General features: G+C 43.5%; 7 protein-coding genes across 7 annotated transcripts; 4 read left to right on the top strand and 3 right to left on the bottom strand.

The window, feature by feature from the left end:
* Nucleotides 1-868: 868 nt before the first annotated feature.
* On the top strand, nt 869-3,987 carry EAE98_002805 (uncharacterized protein). The gene is made up of 6 exons (XM_038950425.1): nt 869-1,523; nt 1,574-1,651; nt 1,709-2,145; nt 2,199-3,093; nt 3,145-3,313; nt 3,366-3,987. The coding sequence occupies exons 1-6, from the start codon at nt 1,247-1,249 to the stop codon at nt 3,904-3,906; spliced, it is 2,397 nt and encodes a 798-aa protein (XP_038812954.1). The 5' UTR covers nt 869-1,246; the 3' UTR covers nt 3,907-3,987.
* Nucleotides 3,988-4,680: 693 nt separating this feature from the next.
* On the top strand, nt 4,681-6,179 carry EAE98_002804 (uncharacterized protein; the record flags this gene model as incomplete). Its single annotated transcript, XM_038950424.1, has 3 exons — nt 4,681-4,849; nt 4,922-5,149; nt 5,206-6,179. 3 exons carry the CDS (start codon nt 4,681-4,683, stop codon nt 6,177-6,179), a joined length of 1,371 nt encoding a protein of 456 aa, XP_038812953.1.
* Nucleotides 6,180-6,716: 537 nt separating this feature from the next.
* On the bottom strand, nt 6,717-8,944 carry EAE98_002803 (uncharacterized protein; the record flags this gene model as incomplete). Its single annotated transcript, XM_038950423.1, has 4 exons — nt 6,717-7,193; nt 7,272-7,818; nt 7,877-8,548; nt 8,607-8,944. 4 exons carry the CDS (start codon nt 8,942-8,944, stop codon nt 6,717-6,719), a joined length of 2,034 nt encoding a protein of 677 aa, XP_038812952.1.
* Nucleotides 8,945-10,487: 1,543 nt separating this feature from the next.
* Nucleotides 10,488-12,822, top strand: EAE98_002802 (uncharacterized protein). The gene is made up of 4 exons (XM_038950422.1): nt 10,488-11,209; nt 11,298-11,727; nt 11,763-12,075; nt 12,129-12,822. The coding sequence occupies exons 1-4, from the start codon at nt 10,963-10,965 to the stop codon at nt 12,747-12,749; spliced, it is 1,611 nt and encodes a 536-aa protein (XP_038812951.1). The 5' UTR covers nt 10,488-10,962; the 3' UTR covers nt 12,750-12,822.
* Nucleotides 12,823-13,175: 353 nt separating this feature from the next.
* EAE98_002801 (uncharacterized protein) lies at nt 13,176-14,369 on the bottom strand (the record flags this gene model as incomplete). Its single annotated transcript, XM_038950421.1, has 1 exon — nt 13,176-14,369. One exon carries the CDS (start codon nt 14,367-14,369, stop codon nt 13,176-13,178), a length of 1,194 nt encoding a protein of 397 aa, XP_038812950.1.
* Nucleotides 14,370-17,024: 2,655 nt separating this feature from the next.
* EAE98_002800 (uncharacterized protein) lies at nt 17,025-18,494 on the bottom strand (the record flags this gene model as incomplete). Its single annotated transcript, XM_038950420.1, has 3 exons — nt 17,025-17,591; nt 17,647-18,226; nt 18,274-18,494. 3 exons carry the CDS (start codon nt 18,492-18,494, stop codon nt 17,025-17,027), a joined length of 1,368 nt encoding a protein of 455 aa, XP_038812949.1.
* A 1,841-nt stretch (nt 18,495-20,335) lies between these two features.
* EAE98_002799 (uncharacterized protein) lies at nt 20,336-21,973 on the top strand (the record flags this gene model as incomplete). Its single annotated transcript, XM_038950419.1, has 1 exon — nt 20,336-21,973. One exon carries the CDS (start codon nt 20,336-20,338, stop codon nt 21,971-21,973), a length of 1,638 nt encoding a protein of 545 aa, XP_038812948.1.
* Nucleotides 21,974-22,395: the final 422 nt, after the last annotated feature.

The following is a 22,395-nucleotide window of genomic DNA, read 5'->3' as shown; positions in this document are numbered from 1 at the left end:
CTGGGTAAACGTCGGTCAACAATTTGTCAATCATAATTGACAGCCATTATTCATTCCAATCTTCAGCGATCTTGTATCTAATTATTACATAATTTTAGCCGAGCTGATACCTTTTTGTCTCACTTTCCTCAATCATTCATTCCCCGTGGCCACAAGACAACTTCCAGCAATTCCTGGCTGAGATTGAAACCATGGAGGAGAACCCGATTGAAACCGTCCAATCCTAGACTTTGCAATTTTTATTGTTCTGGCCACCCAAGACGAGACGTCTGCATTCGAGAAATTGCGACCTATAATATGCGGAGAGTCATTGCCATTTTCTGATTGGGCTTCTTGGTTTAAGGTTCACTTAGCAAAATCCTGAATATTTATGTGTGCTCAATGCATACTTGAACAGTTGTTCTATGCATCCAGAATATTGCCTATATGCAGAAAACTCAGGGACGGCACGCGAGAACGCTTGTCGTCAAACTCAAGACGGATGGCCCCGTCTATCACTGGTCGTCATGAGCAATGATACAAGCATTCAGCACCGTTATCGCTGCTGGTACTACCCACCTCAAAGTTCATCAAAAGTGGGAGTCACAAGGATCCTGCAATACCCAAAAATGTCATTTTTAGTGTCGGAAACTGCCTCAACAGTCTTTGGTGCTCACCTCCCTTTCTATTGTTCATTCGATTGGGCGCTGTCAATTAGGTTCTCACACCCAAACTTACTCGAATTCTAGATATGCCAAGTATGGAAGGTCGCATTTCTACCATTGTGGCGGATTCGTGGAGCGCACGGGCTTAGCTGACAAGCTCCGTCAAGCTTTACGGCTTGCATTTCCAAGACAGTCAAGCTTTGCTTGTCCAGATTGAATGCGGGGCGATTGCTTATCGGAATTCCCCTAAAAGGCAGGTAGGTGAACATGTACGTTAAGCCATCAGATCATCACAGATGTTCACTAGCTTTTTACAAAAGACGGTATAGTTAACGGTAGAACTGGAAAGTTCAAGTTTCATATGGCTCAAAAATATACGCAAACCCTGAAGGGTTGCAACTAGTCAGTCGTCACACCACGTTGCGATTGATCCACAATGGCACACTTCGTATCTTATCTATTTTCAAATCTGGTTTCTAATATCCGAGATAGTTTCCGGTATCATGAGGCTGTAGTGGTTTCTATAAATGATGCTTGTTTTCCCGAGGATTTCCTTTCTTCTTCAGCCCTTCTTATTTTGCCTGTGAGCACTAGCTTTCAGTATGGACTCGCCACGAGAGACTGACGTCGTTTACGACGAGAAGAGTCATGAACCACCAGCCATCACCAAGAACCCCGAATCCATTGATTCTAAGGATGCAAAGAATGACAAGTTTGGAGAGACACCTTACGAAACCGAGATTTCTTCTAGTTCTGATGAAGAAGGACGTGGTGGTGAGGTCAATGCTCTTGAGACTTCAGAAGATATCGTTACCGCAATTATCAATGTCGATGATGATCCAACCCTGAATCCCTGGACTTTCCGCATGTTCTTCATTGGTTCGTCCGCTCATTAATTGTCTTCTTTGTAAATGCTAATGTGTCATCAGGTTTGGGACTATCTGCTTTTGGGGCTGTACTCCAAGAGATCTTTTACTTCAAGCCTCAAGTTATATATGTATCAGTCAGTAAGTTTATGATAACTACTCCAATGCTTGTTCCACGTGTATTCTGATGCTTCTTAGTGTTCTTGACTGTCATTGCATATGCCATTGGAGAATTTATGGCTTTTGCCATCCCAAGATGGGGTGCAGTTGGTCGATTCCTTAATCCTGGTCCGTTTAACCAAAAAGAACACGCTGCCGCTGTTATTATGGCATCGGCCGCCGCTGTTTCGGCTTTGTCCACTGAAGCATTAGCAGCTCAAAAGCTTTGGTATGGAGGATATCCTAGTCAGGCTGCCGGTGTATTCTTGACTTTATCTTCGCAATTAATTGGGTACGGTGTTGCAGGTATGATGAGAAGTAGTCTTCTGTGGCCTACAAAGATGCTTTACCCAGCAAATCTTCCAGTTACTACTGTCTTGGAAACGTTACACAAAGAAAAGAAAGCCAATAGGAAGAGAATGAAAGTTTTCTGGATCATTTTCTTTGCTATTTTAATTTGGGAATTGCTTCCGGAGGTGCGTTTTGCTATATCTTTGGTCTCAACCCAAGCATATCTGACATATTTTAGTACATTTTCCCACTTCTTATCGGTGTATCCATCTTTTGTCTTGCAGATCAACACAATCTAGTGTTCACCAATCTTTTCGGAGGCGCAAACGGAAACGAGGGTGTAGGATTCTTATCCCTATCTTTCGACTGGAACTATGTCGCTAGTTTTGGATCTCCCCTCTGGATGCCACTTCAGACTTTGGTAAACAGTTTCATCGGTACTCTCGGCTGTATTATCCTTTTTATGGCAGTATACTATGGTAACATTTGGAGGGCACAAGATTTCCCATTTTTGTCTCAACAATTGTTCAATGGCGATTCGAACTTTACCTTCTACGATACCTTCAATGAGACAACAATCCTCAATGACGATTTTACCGTGAACGAGGAGGCACTTGAAGCTGGAGGTATTCCTTATATGGCTTCCACCTATATTGTTTATCTCATCACATCCAACATGGGATTCACAGCTAATTTTGTTCATATGTTTCTCTGGAATTTTGAGGACATTAAGACAGGATGGGCTTGGGCTAACAAAGCCACACTGAAGAAGTTGTTAACACCTTCCCATTATATGTTCTGGAAAGGCAATGGCAGCAAACGCAGTGAAGAAGAAAAGCAAATCTTGAGGGATGATCCTAACATTGATCCGCATTACAAAGTCATGTTGGATTACGATGAAGTCCCCGATCTCTGGTACTTCTTGGCATTCGCGGCAAGTTTCATCACTTCGATGGCTTGTCTTTATGCTATGAAGTCAACCCTTCCATGGTGGGGTCTGATTTTGGCTATGCTTTTCTTGACGGTTTTCATGTTGTTTTTTGGTGCTCAGTATGCCATTACTGGTTTCCAGTTCAATATTGAACCTATTGCTCAAACGCTTGCCGGATATTTATTCCCTGGAGCACCTCTTGGTAAGTTGCATGCTTTTTCATAATTTGCAGCATTACTAACAATGAAATTAGCAAACATGTACTTCACAACCTTCACTTTCAATGCACTTCAACAAGGACAATATCTCCTCCGAGATCTTAAACTTGCTCAGCAAAACAAGCTTTCTCCAAAGGTCACATACACAACGCAGATAATCGGATGTATTTTCGGTGCTTGTCTCAATTACGTCATGATGATCACGTGAGTTGGCCTTTTTCCACTCTCATTCTCTTCGCAAACTAACAAACTCTAGCATCGTCAAGAATCAAGCTCCAAACCTTCTGACCATTGAAGGAACGCCTATTTGGTCGGGAGCTAATGTTCAATCCTTCAACTCCCTCGCAATTGCCTGGTCTATTGCTCCTAAGATGTTTTCTATCGGTGCTCGTTACCAATGGGTCACCATTGCATACCTCCTCGGATTCCTCGTCCCCGTTCCCTTCTGGCTCCTCAACAAATACTTCCCCCGACAACGCGTTTGGTCATATCTCAATCTCTCCATTATTCTCTGGTATTTTGGATATCTTGTTGTTGGTATCAACGCCAGTGTTTTCATGTACTACTACATCGGAGCATTCGGTCAATTTTACCTCCGAAAATGGAGACCAAAGTACTTCGTCAAGTGGAACTACTTGGTTTCTGCCGGTCTTGACGGTGGAACTCAAGTCATGCTCTTCCTCCTCACTTTCGCTGTTGCGGGAGGAAGTGGTGTTAGTAGACCGTTTCCAGAGTGGGCTGGAAATGCTGCAAGCGGTAATGTAGATAAGTGTATGTATAATGAGGCTAATGGATAATTATGTGGTTTTGCTGGGGGAGGAAAGAGGAAGGAAAGTCCTGATTGAAAGGAATTATAATGAAGGAACTTTATTATTAGTTCAACTATATGCTATTGCTTGTCTCATGCATGTGACCTTCGTGGATATTTGAGAATCCCTATAAGTGCGACTCCTCCTACGGCCTTCCCTGCTCCCAGGAAGGCTGGTATATAGCGGCCTGTATCGTCGATGTATAGATACAATTCATATACTATCATGAGGTCACTGGCCATTCATATCTCAGGCAACGCTTTCAGCACCACTCTTACTTATTCAACCAAGAAAACATTCCACATGCTTTATTGCAATTCACCGCTTTGAATTTATAGGTTTTCTTTCATTATTCACTGGTACGTTTGACTCTCTGTCGATCCGGCTCCTCCCTCGCTAAATTTGCTTGCGTAACGAATCGTGTTGCTCTTCACTTCTTCAATCAGTCTTGTAATGTCAATTTGTCGATACACAAGCTGTAGTAGAACTTTAGTACTGTCAGGACTAGACTCAAAACTACGAACAGGGGCTCGTTGGCTGTATAGAAGCCACACTCATTGGAGAACGTCGATATATCAAAGCTTCCTGTATGTCTATATACGGCCTTCTGAATTGGCTAGCCTTGACACTAATCAGTTACGGTGTTAACTTCTCTGCGTTGTGCAAGATATAAGTATCTCTTGCCCAGAAAGTGTTCTTCTTCATTTTCAAATACATACACAATAGTCTCACACACGAGAAGCATCCATCTACTAATACAATATGGTTCGATCAACACGGAAATTGATCCCTCCCGCTGAGCTCAATGCATTCGCTTTGAATGCATATCCTGAAGACAATCTTGAGACTGCAGTTCAAAAGTATGTCATCGAGAACTGGGTCAAATGGGCAAAGTTCAAGATGAATGGGGTTCGTTATATGATTGCTGAAGGTATGACATATAGTTACGGGAAACTGAAGCTTAAGGGGCTTAAATTGTATGTCCAATGCTGATGGGTAATAGATATTCTATACTTTCGAGACAAAAGTCTCTGTATTACCAAGTTCGAGGGGGAGACAAATGACAGGAATCGATTGTTCTGGAATAAGTTGCAATATCCAGTCGATCCGCGAGAGATCGACCGCATGAGTAAGGTCAAAGAAGTTGCCCAGAAAGTCTTGAAACACAAGAGCGAAGACCAGTGGAATGTCCCAAGACATTCTAAAACACACTTCCTGAACTTTCCTCGAGGTACCTGATCTTCTTATTCCATATTTTATTATCACTCGTTGACTAATAGATTATAGACATCCTAGACAATATTTTCAAACACGCTCTAGTCGCACTTCCTGGGGCTGTGATTTCTCCCAACCTTCTGGCCACGAACTGGAAGAAGAGATACATCGAGCCAAGTCACAAGATCCATGTCACTGGGCAAAACGTCGAGCCATATTACTCTGATGATGGCCATCGATCATGGCCATATAATCCTGCATACTTCGAAAATTCTCACGTATCCTTCAAACGCAAAACTCTCCGTGATGAGAGAGGAAAGTATGTTGAGCTTCAGAGAATCCTTCGTCCACAGATCGATGCAACACTCCATCGCACCTGCAAGGTTTTCCACGATATCGGCTCTATATTGCTATATCGTCACAACACATTTCATTTCGGCATGGCAAATGAATCCACGGAAAAGAGTTCCCCTTCATGGATTGGAAAATGGGCATATAGACCGGAGCCAAGCAAACGTGGAATCGACAAAGATTCGATCTCCAAAGCCATTCAGCAACTCCAAGGCAAAGCCATCGTCACATCAATTCCGGGCTGGTGCTACTACGATCCATTCATTCGTTTCCTCTACCACGCTCGGATGCGTAACTCAACTTTCATTAAAAATTTACAATTCGAAGGAACGATCAAGGCTCATCAGTGTAGCAGAAATAATTGCAGGCTTCAGTGCGACGATGACTTCATCACGAGTATGAAATGTTACATACCATTCATCAACACGTTCTGTCCCGGACTGCATGAATTAACGTTAGTGGTAGACGTTGACCATTGGGGAGCTGCACCCACTCCGGCTAGACGACAAGTCGATTTCAACGAGATCTTCTCACACTTACTCGAGAATGGAATTAGAGAACTGAAGACTGTTCGGGTTCTTAGAGTCGTTGCTGCGAAACCGCCGAGGGACCATTATCCAAAAGCTGACGTTAGTATTGCGAGGGATACTATACAATGGTTCAAAGAACGAGAGATTGCTCGGGTGCAGGAATAGATTGGCCCTTGTCGTGGTTGCTAGAGTTGGAAACATGTCGCTGAAAGCTAATCAAGCCGGTGAAATTGTTTAAAGGAGTTATGATTCAGGGATCGTCAAGGGCTACGGAGTTCTTTGGGTTTCGGCATGCTTAATGGTTATTGATGTACAAGGATAGCAAGAACGAGGTTCCTTCAGTCGCCAAATCAATCAATCAATCGTAGGAATCATACAGAAAAACTAAGTATCATGTATTGTGAACTCCAATATGACATTGATGAGCATCCCTCCTCTGATTGACAGATCTTCCATAATGCACATCTCTATAATACATCTTCTTTGGACGCATTTGTTTCCACATAATTATTACAAAGAATCCGTGATTACCAGTGAATGTCTAGCAATCTCAAAACCTCCCAATTAAACATCTCAAGCTCAAAGTCTCGTGAGCCCAATATATACAGAACGGATAGACAATGTTTATGCAACGTACCTTTCAGCACCAAACTATCCAAAAGAACATTTTCATGCATATGACCACACCACAGACTATCCAAATCACATACTATTACCATTTTGATCTGTTCCGCTTCCATTCCTGCCCGTATCATGGATTCCCCAAAATGGATCAAACATGGCCCCGACATTTCCAACCATATCTGTGCCCATTCCAATCCCACTCCCCACTCCTGCCGGTCCAAAGTCTATTCCATTAATCCATTGGCCACCATCATCTGCGTTTCCAGAATTCCAATCTGCATAGTGATCATTTCCATTTCCGATCTCTAGCAGACCCAACGTTGTAGCACTTTCAGTCGTTGGCGAGAGGACGCCTGTCGTGTTGAGATTGAGAGAATTGTGATTTGGTGGTGTACTGTCACCGTTTGTGTAGTTGACGTGGTCCAGAGAGAGAGGACCCGGTGTTACGCCAGAGGTGAAGAGAGAGGGGGTCGAGACTCCAAGGGAAGGCGTGGTGAAGAGGCGGCGAGTTTGAGAAGTGGTGAAGAGGTGAAGAATTTCTTTGACGCTGCGATACTATAAATGATGCGATGTCGGTAAATGCATGCAAGCCTATGATTACAAGAGTGGAATGAAGAAAAATCAAATACTTACAACATCATCGACATGAGGATTGACCTCCCTCAACCCCTCTAAAATATCGGTAACTTTCTCCAGCCTCGCCATTATCCTAGACCTCTCCTCTTCGCTCGAAAATCCCACAATATCTGCCGTCCTTATGATTATATTACTGCATTGATATACACATGTTGCAATTCCTGTATCACTAATCAATGTATGCCCAATACTTTGTACAGTGTGACAAATGTCCAATATTATAACAGCATGTTCGAACGCTTTCCTTTGACAATACTGCACATATTCCTGAGGGGTATTTCCCAGTATTGTATCAGATATCGAGTCTTTAGTTCCTGGAAACATGAATCGGTAAAGGTCAGTATGACATTGTTGCCATAAAACATGAAACATAACAAATCTTGTTAGTTGTGGTGAGTATGCTCGGAGGAAGAGATTGTCTTCGTTATATTGAAGGTTTGCCGGCAGTGAAGAACGAAGTTGCTCCAATTCAGCCTCCAATTTCTGTAACATGTCTCGCGAATCGTATGGATTTGATTTGTCCCGTATCACATTCCTCGTGTACCTAACAGCTATTATCAGCTCGAGATTTCAATCAATGTGATGTATCGAACCAAACATACTCTAGGATGCGATGCCTTATGTCAGATATTCGAAAATAGAATGACCTCAAACCCAAGTGCATAGATTCAGACTCATTCGTTCTAGTCGATATCAAAGGGGCAGTCTCTCCCGGTATACCAAGATCGAAATCTTTTTCACTACAAGGTAATTGAATATGCATCGAATGCGAAGGACAGACCAGTAATTCCGGAAATCCTCCAGCAGAAAGTCTATCAACATGGAAAATTGACCACATCAGTCTCCTCCTGCATTCCCTCACCAATGTTGACAGGCCATTATTTTCATAATTCAGCCCCAATACGAATGCCATTTTTGCTGCTACAGCCGTCAGTGCTTGTGATTTGAAATATTCTCGATGTTCAAATCGATAAAAGACAATCACAAGAAGAACTTCCACCAATACAGCAGAAGGTCTGCTTAAACTTTGCCAAACGTAATTTTCCGCTTCATTCATCCATTTCTGAGCTGCAGCACGACTTTCGTCATCTTTGGAGACGAATGCTATTGATGAGGCGCACATAGCTTTAACTAAAGCTGGATTTACAGCACCATTGTTCCAATTCCTTAGGAATGTAGCTCGATGAATGAAACCTTTGCCAGGCGTCGAAGAGACAAATTCAAAGTACGCATCTATGTACCGCTTTGTAGTAGCCTTTGAGATTCCAAGTTCGCTGAGGAGAAATGTTAGCAAGTTTTCTTCGGTATTTCGCCCCCGCTTCAGGATCTCACACTAAGCCATCTGTTCCATCCCCAACTTCCATTGGGCTTCCTCCAGCAGAGACAGTATTTACCACAGCTCCAGGACTATCGCCATTTTGGCTTGTTCCAGTTGGTGGATGTCTGGGTACACTCCTCCTCGCCCCTCTACTTGTAGATTCATATTCACATATGTATCCTCTCTGTTCACACCTCCTACAATTCGGCGTTGTACCACTGCATCTTGCCTTATGCGAATGACAAATCCGACAAGCCTTTCTCGCTCTCTTCCTCTCGGTTCCTGCCTGAGTAAAGCGATCTGGAGAATTGAATTCAAGGTCATTATTTGTCAATCCATGATCTGCGGCCATCCTTATCTACACGTGATCGTCTTAATCCCGTGATAGGGCATTCGGAAGGGACTCGATCGGGAATTATCGGGAAGCGGAGTAAGGGGTACGTGTTCGGGGCAATTGTTGCAGATGTCTTCAATTCGATGTCTTGGAGATGTAGGTCACGGATGTAAAACAATACTTGGCAAGAACAAAGATTCTTCGATTAAGGTTAATAAGGATGATCACGTGAATACGACGATAACCACCAACGAAGATTTTTCACGATATTTTGAAAGTTCGGATTTTGTAATTTCCGTGGTGTTTTATTGGCCAAATTCAGGAGCTATGTAGTACCAATACAAATATCCAATTCTGTTTAATATGAGATGGATTATATCGCCCTTCCTGCTGTCAAATTATCTCAAGCGGACTTTGTTGCGCTTCATTGTCAATTTACATACATCACTCCGAGTAAAATAATTTGCCATCTAATAATTGAGAGCTAGTAATGGTATGCTCTTTCTTCCGAAATTGATGCGAGTACAACCATTCGTACATGCCTTTCTGAGAACTAGTGAAAAGCCATCTAATATCTCATTAACTTCAGAGGGTTCGATGGCACTATATACCTAGATTTTCAGATCCCCGATGGAAGCACTTGAGTAGGTGGCCACGGAGTATTCCGTGGTGATTTCCCAAAATCGGCTTTGATCGAGCCCCTTCATCAGCCGAAGCGAGAATCCAACAACTTTAGTTTCGCTACCTGATATCACGACCCGATGTCAACGTTCAACATTCCACTCTTCAATCCGGTTTCGTATCGCGGTAATGGTTGCCAAGCTCTTGGTCAACCTGAATGGAGTAGTTTACTTATTCATCCTGTTGGATTTCTTAAGTATTTCCAAGAAGCTACTCCAAGACCAGGAATCTGTCCGTGCTCGATGCATGAACCTTATCCTACATACAATCATAACGATTCAGCATACTGAGCCGAGGCAGTGGCAGTCGATGGCCTACTGCTTACACCGATTAGGATCCTGGTGCTCATTGGATAGGAAGACTATCAATGTCATCTTTTCAGATCTTTCTGGGCAGTTGAATGGATTGCTGTTGGGTTATTATCGATCCAACTCCCTGGAACCGAGAGCCAGGTCACTGAAGGAGCAATGACCATACTCATTCAAATTATGCGCATCTCATTAAATGTTCGTCACATGTTACTCGAGAATCGATAGGGATGCAGGATCTGTCATGGAGATGTCACATCACGCTGCAATCTCGCGCGTCTCTGTCATGTTCCACAAACTGACCATCAACGCTTAAATCTTCTTCCCAATAACGGGGGTTCGATCTCTACTGAAATTCTATCTCCAAAAGATACCCGAACATTAACCTAGCCCAAGTCTCCAGCGAATTCCATCAGTCTTGTGAATCTTCTCAAGTTCTCAGCTTACCATGCTCGGTCCAAGCACAACGTACATACAAGGATCTTCCCCTCAGCCTCGGTACAAACTCGCTATATTTCCCCAGTCCTCCACACTCCACAATCCGCTTGACATCGCAGCAGCCAAGAGCAAAAAAGACTAGGCTCGGGGGTGACGGCCGGAATATACTAATCGAGTCAGGTGAATCAACAGCATCTTTCTTCTCTGACAGGAAGTCAATTTTATGGCAGGAAAGTTCCTGATTTCTGGAAGGAGCCAAGGCAAACGAGCATGCAAGTAAACAAATGTACAAGCAGTTCCCCCGTAATGTCTCTCGAAAGAAAACCTTGATATCTCACCAGTGCCTGGGGTAAAAATGGGGGTGCATGTGTGCGGGGACTCCACACATTTCATGAAAAAGAGCATCTAGAATACATGTACAATGTAACACTAACCCCGCAAAACAATGCATGCAAATAGTATAAAGAGGAAGGTGATCTGCGCTTCCTGTCGCCGTTGTATCTATTGCTTCTAGTATTCTATCTCTTTCTCTATATCCGTCCCCTTTGTCTTATTCTGTCTTCACCCTTCTCAGCATCCAGAGGACAATCCTCTCTCGCCTCTTTCACCATGTCCAAATACGAAGCAGAGCACCTGGAAACGGGCGCCGGCGAGCACCCGCCCCTCCAGGAGATTCCCAGCGCAATGGATATCGATGCCAAAGAAGCCCATGGGCAAGTAACCCAGATCCAAACCGCATCTGTCGCCTTGGCCGCCGCCGTCGCCGCGCAGAAGCCTCGTCTATTGAGTCGAAATATGATACAGTTGTATGCAATCATGGCAATTGGCTATTTAGTTTCCACTATGAATGGCTTTGGTATGTATATACTTTGTTCAATTCTCAATATGTCTATGAAATTAAGACAATATATCAAATTCCCACTCGTTCCTAACAAATCCCACAGATTCCTCTCTCATGGGCAGTATAAACGCCATGATTCCCTACCAAGAAACCTTCGGCCTCAGCGGCGCCGGTTCCTCCACAGGCGTCATATTCATCATCTACAACATGGGACAAATTGCCGCCTTCCCCTTCTGTGGACTTCTCGCCGACGGCTACGGTCGTCGCATGTGTATATTCATAGGGTGCCTTATTGTCCTCATCGGAACCGCTATTCAGGCCTCCGCACACGCACGAGGCCAATTCATCGGCGGACGATTCGTCCTCGGTTTCGGCGCCGCGCTTGCGTCTGCCGCGGGCCCAGCTTACACAGTCGAGTTGGCGCATCCTGCTTATCGGGGAACCATGGCGGGAATGTATAATAATTTCTGGTGGTTGGGTAATATATTGGCTGGATGGACAACTTACGGATCGAACAAGAATTTGACAGATTCGTGGGCCTGGAGAGTACCAACATTGGTACAAGCAGGCATTCCCGCGATCGTGATGGTGTTGATCTTGTTTTCCCAGAATCGCCTCGTTGGCTCATTGCACATGATCGCAGAGAGGAGGCCCTCGCAGTCTTTGCCAAGTATCACGGAGATGGCGATGAACAGTCGCCGATTGTTCAACTGCAATATCATGAGATTATCGAACAATTGCAAATGACCAGAAACGACAATCCCTGGTGGGATTTCCGCGAATTGGTCAATACCCGTGGTGCAAGATATCGTTTGTACATGGTTATCGGAATGTCGTTTATTGGCCAATGGTCTGGAAATAACGTCGTCTCTTATTTCATGGTATGATTCCTTCTTCGTATCAACTTTTAACTCATCACTAACACCAATGAAAGCCTGAAATGATCAAGAACGCGGGTATCACAAGTACCAACAAACAACTCCTCATCAACGCCATCAATCCCATTTTCTCCATGATGGGAGCGGTTTACGGCGCTACTCTTCTCGATAAACTTGGTCGCCGCACAATGATGTTAGCTGGACTTACCGGAGCATTGCTCTCCTACATCATGCTCACTGCATTCACAGCGGCATCAGAAGACCACCCTAACCTCTCCTACGGCGTCATCGTATCGATTTTCGTCTTCGGAGTCATCTTCGCTTGGGGTTTCACACCACTGCAAACCCTATACGCTGTAGAGTGTTTGGAAAACCGCACTCGTGCCAAGGGGTCTGGATTGAATTTCCTTTTCTTGAATATTGCCATGGTGGTGAATACCTATGGTATCAGTGTCGGTATCGCTGCCATTGGATGGAAATTATACGTGGTGTATATTGCGTGGATTTGCGTCGAATTAGCTATCATCTACTTCTTCTTTGTCGAGACAGCTGGAAAGACCTTAGAGGAAATGGCTTCAATTTTCGATGCTCCCAATCCACGAAAGGAGAGCACAAAAAAGACTAGTGTGGCTCTTGACGAGTCTGGACGAGTAATGGGTATTAATGACAACGTGTAGATTGAGAGAATGAAGCCATGCGAATAATGAATGGACATGTATATAGTCTAATGAACCTTAAACGAACATTTGAAAATACTATGTTTATATTGTAATGAATTTTTTTATGTAATTTCCGAAGAATGTGAATATGAATATGGATATCAATACCAAAAACTCCCTTAAAATCACTATGTTGAACCGAGCTTTGGTAATGTTGACTACAACCATTCCTTGCCAACCCCTAGAACATCTTCCCACCCTGAATCCTGAGTTTCTTTGTTTGTCTGAAGCAATACGAAGACCTTCCCTTCCGGTGCGCCAAAAAATCCAAAACCCCTAGTAAGCAAGCAAGAAAGACGCTACACCATGTCAAATATTCCCAATTTTTCAGTATCGGCATCGAGAATGTTCTCTGCCCCCTCCTCTTCACCACTTGAAACTTTATCAAATGCTCAAAAGACCTCCTTGTTGTCTTTGACCAGCTTCCTGAAAACTTCGAAACTGCAATAACACTTCCTTGACATCATTCCACGGTGCCGCCGTATAGAACGAATCTTCCGAGCCTACATCTGAATCCGTGTCTGAATCCGTATAGTCCGATCCCATCAACTCTCCGAGTTCGTTGAATAAAGTCGGTACGTTTCCTTTTCCAGTGCTCGAGCCTCCTCCTCCAAGATAAGATGAACCTTCGTCAAACGATTCCCTGTCCTCATTATCAGATGTTTCTCTCTCGTCCCATGAACTAAGCGTTTCCGCATGATCGGCCTCCGAAGAATTCCAAAAAGGTTCTGATTCATCCAGCTCTTGCTCGTTCGATGCCCATTCTACTTGCAACCACTGCTCTGTCGACTTTTTCCAATGTTTAGGAAATTTATCCACCTCTTGAGTCTGGAATCCTTTCAAAATCAATTCCGGTGACGTTTTCAAGCTTCGGTTCCGCGAAAATGTGGCGATGATTGCGCGGTATAATGATGGGGGCATTGTCATCAAATCATGTAATCCAGAACTGGCATCAATTTGCATCCCAGCAATATTACTCATCAGTCTCGATTCCAACAACGCTTTCGCCCAGTGCGAAGGGATATTTTCGTAATTACATGGTGCCACATATTCCGCGGGCGTAAACATAGATTCGTCTTCGAACACAACGGATATCTTCATTTGTCGTACCAGCCCACAATTGTACACTCCGACTTGGTTTTGGAAATCGAAAAGCTCTCTCGGTCTATGGAAGGAGAAATTGTTGCATGAGTATAAGACTTGCACCGCTTCTTCGTATATTTGTTTGTTGACTAGAAGTAAACCAGGCGTAGGTGGTTTGAATGGATAATGTGTTGAGTCCGGAAACGTGTCGCAGGATAGCATTCTAATATGTCGAACTCCAACGAAGGCTTCGCGAGTTGCTTGAAGAGCGTGTTTATAAATTTGATCGCGGACTTCCCGAGGAAATGAGAGGAATGGTAATGATTTGTCGTAAATACCAGACGATTCTTTCATTGATTCTAACTCTTCCCATACCTGATTATGTTTCCTGGCTGTCGCAAAGAGTAATCGTTCGAGGTATTCATTTGCTGCTCGTAAAGATTCGACATCGTGACCGAAGGCTCTTTCATCCACTAAATCATTCAAATCAATCATATTTTGGGCAGATGAAATCCCTCAAAGTTGTATATATATCTGAATGATGTTGATGTTGATACTGATATCGTTCTTTAGCATGTACGAGTTTCGATCAATGATGTAGATACGATGATGATACGATGACTCCGAGCTTTGTACAATAATGTGAATATAGATATGAATACGAATTCTAGAGAATAATGTAAAACAAGTTCAGAATAACTTCTTTCCAAAAAATTGGAGTTCAACTAACTGATCATGCAAGATGCAATCGATGCAGTATCTGATCAGTCTAATGAAGACCCCGACCATATAAAGTAAAGCCCCTGTACGCAAGCGATGAATTTGTGTTGATACCCCTCATTTTATTGGGTAGCTTGTGTAGGATATGCAGTATCTAGGTTGTGAATGCGAACAATTCTGACGTGGTGACAAGACTATTCCTCTCTTGAATTAATTATTCACAGAGAATTTCATGAATGGGGAATTGAGAGAATCTGGAATGTCAGTCTTACCTCCATCGGGCTTCATATCCTTCACCGACCATCATGAGAGTAGCAATCGACGTGACCGTCTTTTCTCCATAATGGAGTCTTGGAAGGTAGTTCTAACTCATTGTGGCATTCGATAATGCAATTTTTGCAGGAACATGTGCACAGGACTGCAGCGGAGGTGCAGTAGTGTGAATTGGTCCTACGATAGTATCATATTACTATGATCCATTAGCACACCATTCGGACCATCCCGTGGGTTCCTTCACAGGGATTGAGATCGGATGGAAAAAATCCTTCTTGGATTTCCAACGGCTATTTCGTATGTATGTAGTTCGTACGTAGTAGACATTCAAATCCACCCAGCTACCTCTACCAGACAGATTCAATATCATTTTACCCCTCCACGATGCCTCCACGACGACGAAGATTTCGAAGCTTTCGAGAATAGCAAACGAACAATCATAGTGTCTTCTCATATACCAGTCTCTCAGCTGATCAAGGTGCTTGGGACTGAGTCTTTCACACAGATACCTAAGGTCACTCAAGTATGAAGAACACAGATGGTCTATGGTGCGAAGAGAAGGACTCCTTTACTGTCCCTCCACCGTGGCAAGAGTTGCCGTTCGTTACACACCGGTTTGATTAAATTGTCTCAACGTCGTTCGAATCGATTACACTACCCTGGCCGGATACTCGAAAGTTTAATACACTACCCGCCTGCCACCATACACCAGCGAACGGTAACGAGTTTGTGGTGGGCTGACAATGGAACCTAAATCGAGTCATACAACGTCGCACAGTCAATCAATATACTGGAATATATGGATCGATGAAGGGTCGTGCGAAAGAAGGTTTTGCAACTGAAAGCTGTGGACAAGCTTGGGAGCATGAGCCATCTTCATCTGCTTGGCTGAACATTCTGGAAGGAAGAATATAGCGACCCTCTATTTTACATTATCGCTATGTACAGAATAAATGTGAAAAGTAGGTGTAAAGATAGCAGGCCTGTCTTTTCAATTGTGGTTTTATGTTTCGTCAAGATATTGCGTTACCAATGAACCTAAACTTTGGAAAATTTAAAGTACAGGGTAGAACAGGCGTACAGGGCAGGGCCTCTTCCCTATATGGGGAAACAATCCGAGGAAACCCAGACTACACAGCTCTCAGGAGAAAAGAGAAGTATCAATAATCTTACCCTTTCTTAACATACAAATCCTCAGTCCTCTCTGCACCATTTATCTCATCTGCTTTACCATCACTTTCTTTTACCAATTGTTTTCTTCTTCCGTTCAGCAGTCGTACACTGCATCCCCGACATCCCCAAGACAGAAAGAGAACCAACCCACAACACAATCCAAATCCCACGCCGAAAACCATTATCCTCGCAACCGAGGTGACGAAGGAGGGAAGAGGGAGGATGTACAAAATCTAACTATTCTACCATCTACCTGTCTATCTACAAGTTATAAGACAGTCTAAAAGAGTCAGGGAGTGGAAGATCCACGACAACCAGACACTCCATCACAACCTCACAAATTCAAACACGAAAAATATCCATAAACATTCACAACCAAACAATCCAAATCCCAAACTCGGCGTTGCACCACAAAACGCAGAGCTAACTCTAAATATAGCAATCCCCGTGAAAAATGTACACTTGATATTGAATATTTTATTCTTCTATTCTAGAGTCTAGTTGGGATATGTAGTTTGTGAGATAATGAGGAAATCAGAGGCACTCCAGAAGCCATTCAACACCAAATCCAGTTCTTGATACCCGTTAACACACATTGTTTCCAGTGATTGATACTCTATTCTCTGCCTGTAATAGTAATTTCACTTTGTATATCTGAAACCTGCTCACCTGCAAGTTTCCTCTGTAGATATTGACACCGGAAGACGCGGTAAAATAGGTTGATAGCTTCGAAAAAAGGGTGTCCTGAAGACGAATCGAATAAAGAACAAAAGAGACCGGCCAGATTCATAGCAAAAGCTGTCTATGCAAGCCTGTGGTTTTAACGCCTTACTTCCCAACGCTACCCCTTTCCTCTTATCCGATTATCCTGATACATAACGCCGATGATATGCCCAACCCCAGCCGGTGCCACGAGATTAATGGTTTTTTGTATTGGAATATTCACATACAGGAATAAACGTAGTAGATTTCCTCCAACGGATTTCAAAACCATTCGACACACAAAAATGCGCTTCCACCAATGACACCCGCAACAATCAACATGGTAAATATCGTAGCTCCAAATTTGTCGGCGGTGGTGACGGGTGTAATTTCGCTTCCATCAGTACTCACTCTCGAATCTGATCCTGCATCTGCATCACCTTCGCTGGTACCGGTTCCTGCTACCTCACTAACCCAGTCTCTGGTTTGGGGTATTAATAGACCTTGGACGGCTTCTAATGCTGACATTTGTTCTCCTACGCCAGTAATCCCATCGTGTTCTCCCGTGGTCCACTTTAAGCCACACGAATTGCCTCGTTTTCCAGCCGTACAGGTTTTTACTGCTGCTGTTGCGGTTGTAGATAGTAAAGGCATGATGATATCATAAGTAAAAGGCGCGATCTTAGTGGTTGCAGCTAACCACCGTCCAAAATAACATTTAAATGATTGTTGATCGTTATTGCAAGTACCACTCTCGCACGCTTCGACCATAATTCCATTTTGGAAAAAGTCTGCTGATGAGTTCAGAAGGCCGGTGACACGCTCTTTCCAGATGGCGCTGCCGTTTGTCTGAAAATGTCAGCATCCAAGTCAAGAAATATATTGGAATCACTATGAAGCTTACATGATTGTACATGGCAGCACTTCCAAGCAGGTAAATGCCAGTATTGTAGGTCCAACGATTGTGATCTTTATCTGTGCAGTTGTCGGAATTTTGAGTTCCATCATATACATCGTACTCTGGAGAAATGAGGCCTACTCCGTACACCCAATCAAAGATTTTCTCCGCCCAATCTGCATAAATGCTTTCTCCGGTATATAAAGCGAGTCGCGCTGCCAAATTAAAAACGCATCCGTTTGAAATACTGTTCTTATAGTTGTAACCGTTGTTGAAAGTAAAAATTTGCCATCGAAATCCACCATTACATGTCGAATTATCCCATCGTGCGATTTGAGTGTTGAAGACTCCCTGTGCAAGTGCTAGCCATCCCGGGCTTGGATCTGGAGGATCTTGAAATTTGGTTTCTGCCGCTGTCATCGCTGCCATTCCCCAGAATCCTTGATCGTCGTTTCCTTCTGTTTTTGTTTGATTTTGAGGCATAAAGTCATCATCTTCTCCGGCTTGATGTAGTAGTGCTTGTTCAACAATATCGTTGTAGGTTGTATCGTTCGTGTAGTACCAATAATTAATCATGGTTCCGAACCTTTGAGAAGTCAGTCAATGCCATCGAAAAAATAGGGGAAACCTTACATAGCGCCCGCCTCCCACCAATAATATGGCGCTGGTAAATTTCCTGCCACATCTCCTGTATTGTTTCCAGTGTAATACGACATGAGATCGTATGCTATGTTACTTGCTGCGGTTTTGATCGAGTCTGGAGATGTGATATCAAGTGTAATGGCACCCTCCACGCCATGGCCAGCAAAAGCGTAGAGGCTTGCCGCGTAGATTAAAGAAGAATCGAGCTTCATGATGTGAAAAAATCAGGAGAATAGAACATGTACATGAGGGAATGGTAAGGTTTGACGTTTGAAATCTAGAATAAAAGAGTGACTGATTTCTATGACAGCGGCTGAGCAGAGGAGCAAAAGAGTGAATGTATTCAAATACAAGGCTTGAGTGTGTAGAAGAAGACCTACGAGATCAGATGAAGATGAAAATTGGTATGGGATGTCTTCCGGTCGTTCACTATGTTATCTTTGGGTATAGTCAAATGCCAAGCTCAAAGACAGCATACTGAGCATAGCCTCAACTGAGTTGATTTGCACTAGCATCTTGTCCCTATCCAAACTCACCTTGGAAACGTTTTCATTTCTAACTATGCCGCTGCCAAGTCATCAGGGGATGCCGAGATCTTGGGAGGAAAGGTGGTTTACGAATTCGGTGGATCGCCAAGTGCACGGAATTATGCTGAGACATTACCGAAACCCAGACTGATGCTGATGGGATTGGATGATGATTGTATGTGTGTGTGTGTGTGTATATATAGCGATTCAGGTGTGGTAATTCATGTATATCATGTTTGATTTGATGACGGTAAGATTCTGAGAGTGACTTCCCATAAGCACAAGGTTGATGTAACCATAAAATCCAGAACAGGAATCAAAGATGTTCTGACTGTGGAGATTTATTTTGGAGATTCGAGGGGTTTGAACTTTGATAGGAGAAAGTGGAGCAATTTGGAGAAGAGAACAGGAGATTGGGAGATTTGGAGATTTGGAGAAGATGGATGAATAACATCCTTCCAAGCTTTGATAAACAATGTAGCGATCCAATGATGTTGGATTATAATGACACATCACGTGATATCTAATTTCGCCTTCCGTCCATCCCGAGATCCTCAGAGGATGTCAATTTCTAGACTCAATTTTTGGAAACTTTTCGTTCGGAAATTGATCAATGCTCGTTTTCATGTTCCGTATTGGGTAATTCTTATCGTATTTCTTTTGTCGGCATAATATAGCTGATGTGTACGATCATAGAAGCACGGTATACGCTGCTAAGCCGCCACACCAACACAAATGAGCTTAACATTGTCTGAAGGTCTGTCTTCCTCTGCCCTTTGACCCCGTCACCCAATACTTCGGAGGAATTGGAAACAACGGTCCTTTCTGTTGTGACCGTCAACGAACACATTAATCATGTTTTCTTACGTTTAGCCTCCCCTCACTCCGCGTCATCACTTTTTAGTTTCGCTTTTCTTGGCAGAAAGTACTATGCTGCAACTAAAAGTGTTTGATGCTAGTACACGCATGAGCGTATCCTTCGGATTCCTCCCAGGGCTGAAGTTTGACTGCATCCCCTTGCATATCCTTGCATAAATTTTGGTGTTATATCCCAAGGTTCTACTTTTGCGGGGTCTCCGTCTTCCTGGATCTGACGCGGGCAAGCAAATGGCCATGGTATTTATTACATTTGGCCACTGCTATCTATGCAAGTGTTCCTCGAAATGGTAGCGCGCGGTTATCTGTGAGATACACGCCTTACAGTGCATTCTCGAGGTCGCCTTCTTAACTTCTTGGCCACAAAAACGTTCGCAGTTCCAAGACACTGGTTTGACTGGCCATAAAATATTTGTATACTTGGGCAGCCTGAGTATCTATCTTCGCGGCCATTCCCAGAACTAAGAACAATCTCAATTTCCGACCTGGACTGAATGAAGATGCTAACCTGTGCTTTATCATATAACATAGTGTTGGCATCATTACAAATAATCTTCTGTAGCTAGCCTTACGATCTTTTTCGCTCGTATCGCCTCAATTCCAGAATCATCATCACAAAGAAAACGCGTTTTTTGCCTTCATGTTTTAATATGTCCCCAGCCAGTATTCCTCCGAGTCGATCTACCCAGGTTGAAAAACAACCTTCTCGCGCAAGGCTGGAAATTGACTTCCCAAGTGAAAGCCACGATTCCGATGAAGGGAAAAGTGCGCCTCAGCTATTACTCTATCCCCCAGTATACGTACTCAAAGGCCCAAAAAAAGACAAGGTCACCAAAAGCATTCTTGAGGAACAGGAACTTGAAAATCGGAAGAAGAAGGATATTCAAGAAATTGAAGAAACTAATGGTTGGAGATTCACCAGTGACACGGCGGGAAAGATGTATTTAAAAATTCAGGATAAGGATACAAGCACCTTCATCAATTGCAATAACTTTGCAAGAGATTGTATAAAAGCTATCCAATCAGACCCACGAGCTGATTCACGAGTGGATTCGAAGAGGAAAGGGGCTCCGGCTCCTAGTCTTAGTGTCTTGCTGACTCCGGAAAATAAAGCAGAGCATCGGAAGAGGTTAGATAGATTATTGATGTCAAAGAACAAGCATGCCCAGTACTGGACAATTGAAGATCTTCCCAGTGAATGGCTCAAGATCGACAATGAGGCTTTGTGCTCAGAAAAAGACCAAGCGGCACTACGCAGAGACGTCGAGAAGAAGAAGAAAGCCCTGGAGAAGTCGAAGCCTGGGGGCAAGGTAGAAGGAAAACATCAAGAGGGTCACAGACTTTCAATAAATGCAGTGAAAAGAACGAGTGACGATAGGCAAAGAGACGGTCATCAAGGACCTATATTTAAATTCGAAGTTGAAGGGATGATTACTACTGAGACGCGAAGAAGCAGCAGAGAAAAGCTTGGTGGGAGAGCTCATGAGGAACGCCCAGTGCTAGAAGATGAGCTCGAAAAGGAAAGAATGACTTGTAAAAATAGGTCAAGAATCCATGACACAAAGGTCGATGAGAAAATCAAAAATACACAGCAAGCACCGATACGTGGGGTCGGAAGGGAACAGATTGTTTTTGAAAAACCAAAAGGTAATACTAGGACGGGAATCGATGAACGAACCAAAGAAGGACGTCGAGTGCTAGGAAATGAGGTCGCGAAGGCAAGGACGGCCATTGCTGAGAATTTAAAATATAATGGCAGAAAAGAAATTGATGAGAGACCTAACGATGTTGCGAAATCCAAAGGGGGACGTCAAGAGCTAGGAGATGAGATGGCAAAGCAAAAGTTGGTTCCCGGCGACAGGCCGAGAGTTGGTAACCCAGAAGTCAATGGGAGACTCAAGAAAACACATCGAGCGCCTACGAATGGAACTGAAAAGGAACAAATTCTTGTCGAGGAACCTAGAGCTGGCAGCAAGGTAAAAGATGATGGTAATCTCATTGAAGATAATGCACTACCTAACAAGCGGCATGGCTCAGCCGCGATAGATGAAGTCGGAGACAAAAAGACAGTGGCTATAGAGAGATCAAGAAATGGTACGGCAGAAACCAATAAGGGATTCAAGGACGATAGTGTATTACCAAAGAAGAGGCATGGCTCAGCTACAATGGATGAGGCTGGGAATAAACGGGCAATGGCTATGGATAAGTCAAGAGATGGTAAAGTAGAAAATAATGGCAGATCCAAAGATAATAGCCTACCATCTAAGAAGAGACATGGAAGTCAGTAGCCAACACATACAATAGCACTTCAATCATAGGCGAGATAGTTTACACCAAAATGTTCCAACCAAAAACAACTAGATACTGTCATAAGCCTTGTCTATTCAAAGCGATCATTCATGTCTTGTATCGCAGGATAAAGACCTTGACGAACTCGTCGCCATGTCATATAGTCCGTTGTGGAATCACACATTGACTAAAGATTGGAATCAGTGAACTACCTAATACATTCAATTTTGACGAAAACTTGGAAATAAACCCACTTCTCCAATAGCCGTAAGAACCTCTAATGACCAAGTCGACAAAACTTTGAAACTAACCGTCCTCCCAAGTAGCTACCATCTGGTTCGACGTGTCGGGGCATTGGGAATCACATCGCTACTTCTCGATTGTATCCACCGATACGCGGTAACAGCAGAACCCACAGTGT

The sequence above is a fragment of the Botrytis deweyae genome (assembly GCF_014898535.1).
Source record: "Botrytis deweyae strain B1 chromosome Unknown BDEW_005, whole genome shotgun sequence".
Lineage (NCBI taxonomy): Eukaryota > Fungi > Ascomycota > Leotiomycetes > Helotiales > Sclerotiniaceae > Botrytis > Botrytis deweyae.
Note: the sequence above shows the minus strand (reverse complement) of the source record. Positions and strands in the feature narration are given on the sequence as shown.

Excerpts from the sequence above, each read along its gene's own strand:
- EAE98_002805 (XM_038950425.1), top strand. The coding sequence starts at position 1,247 with ATGGACTCGCCACGAGAGACTGACGTCGTTTACGACGAGAAGAGTCAT. Across the intron at positions 1,524-1,573 it reads TTTCCGCATGTTCTTCATTG|GTTTGGGACTATCTGCTTTT; the intron begins GTTCGTCCGCTC and ends ATGTGTCATCAG. Across the intron at positions 3,314-3,365 it reads AATTACGTCATGATGATCAC|CATCGTCAAGAATCAAGCTC; the intron begins GTGAGTTGGCCT and ends AACAAACTCTAG.
- EAE98_002802 (XM_038950422.1), top strand. The coding sequence starts at position 10,963 with ATGTCCAAATACGAAGCAGAGCACCTGGAAACGGGCGCCGGCGAGCAC. Across the intron at positions 11,728-11,762 it reads AACAAGAATTTGACAGATTC|GCATTCCCGCGATCGTGATG; the intron begins GTGGGCCTGGAG and ends TGGTACAAGCAG. Across the intron at positions 12,076-12,128 it reads ACGTCGTCTCTTATTTCATG|CCTGAAATGATCAAGAACGC; the intron begins GTATGATTCCTT and ends CACCAATGAAAG.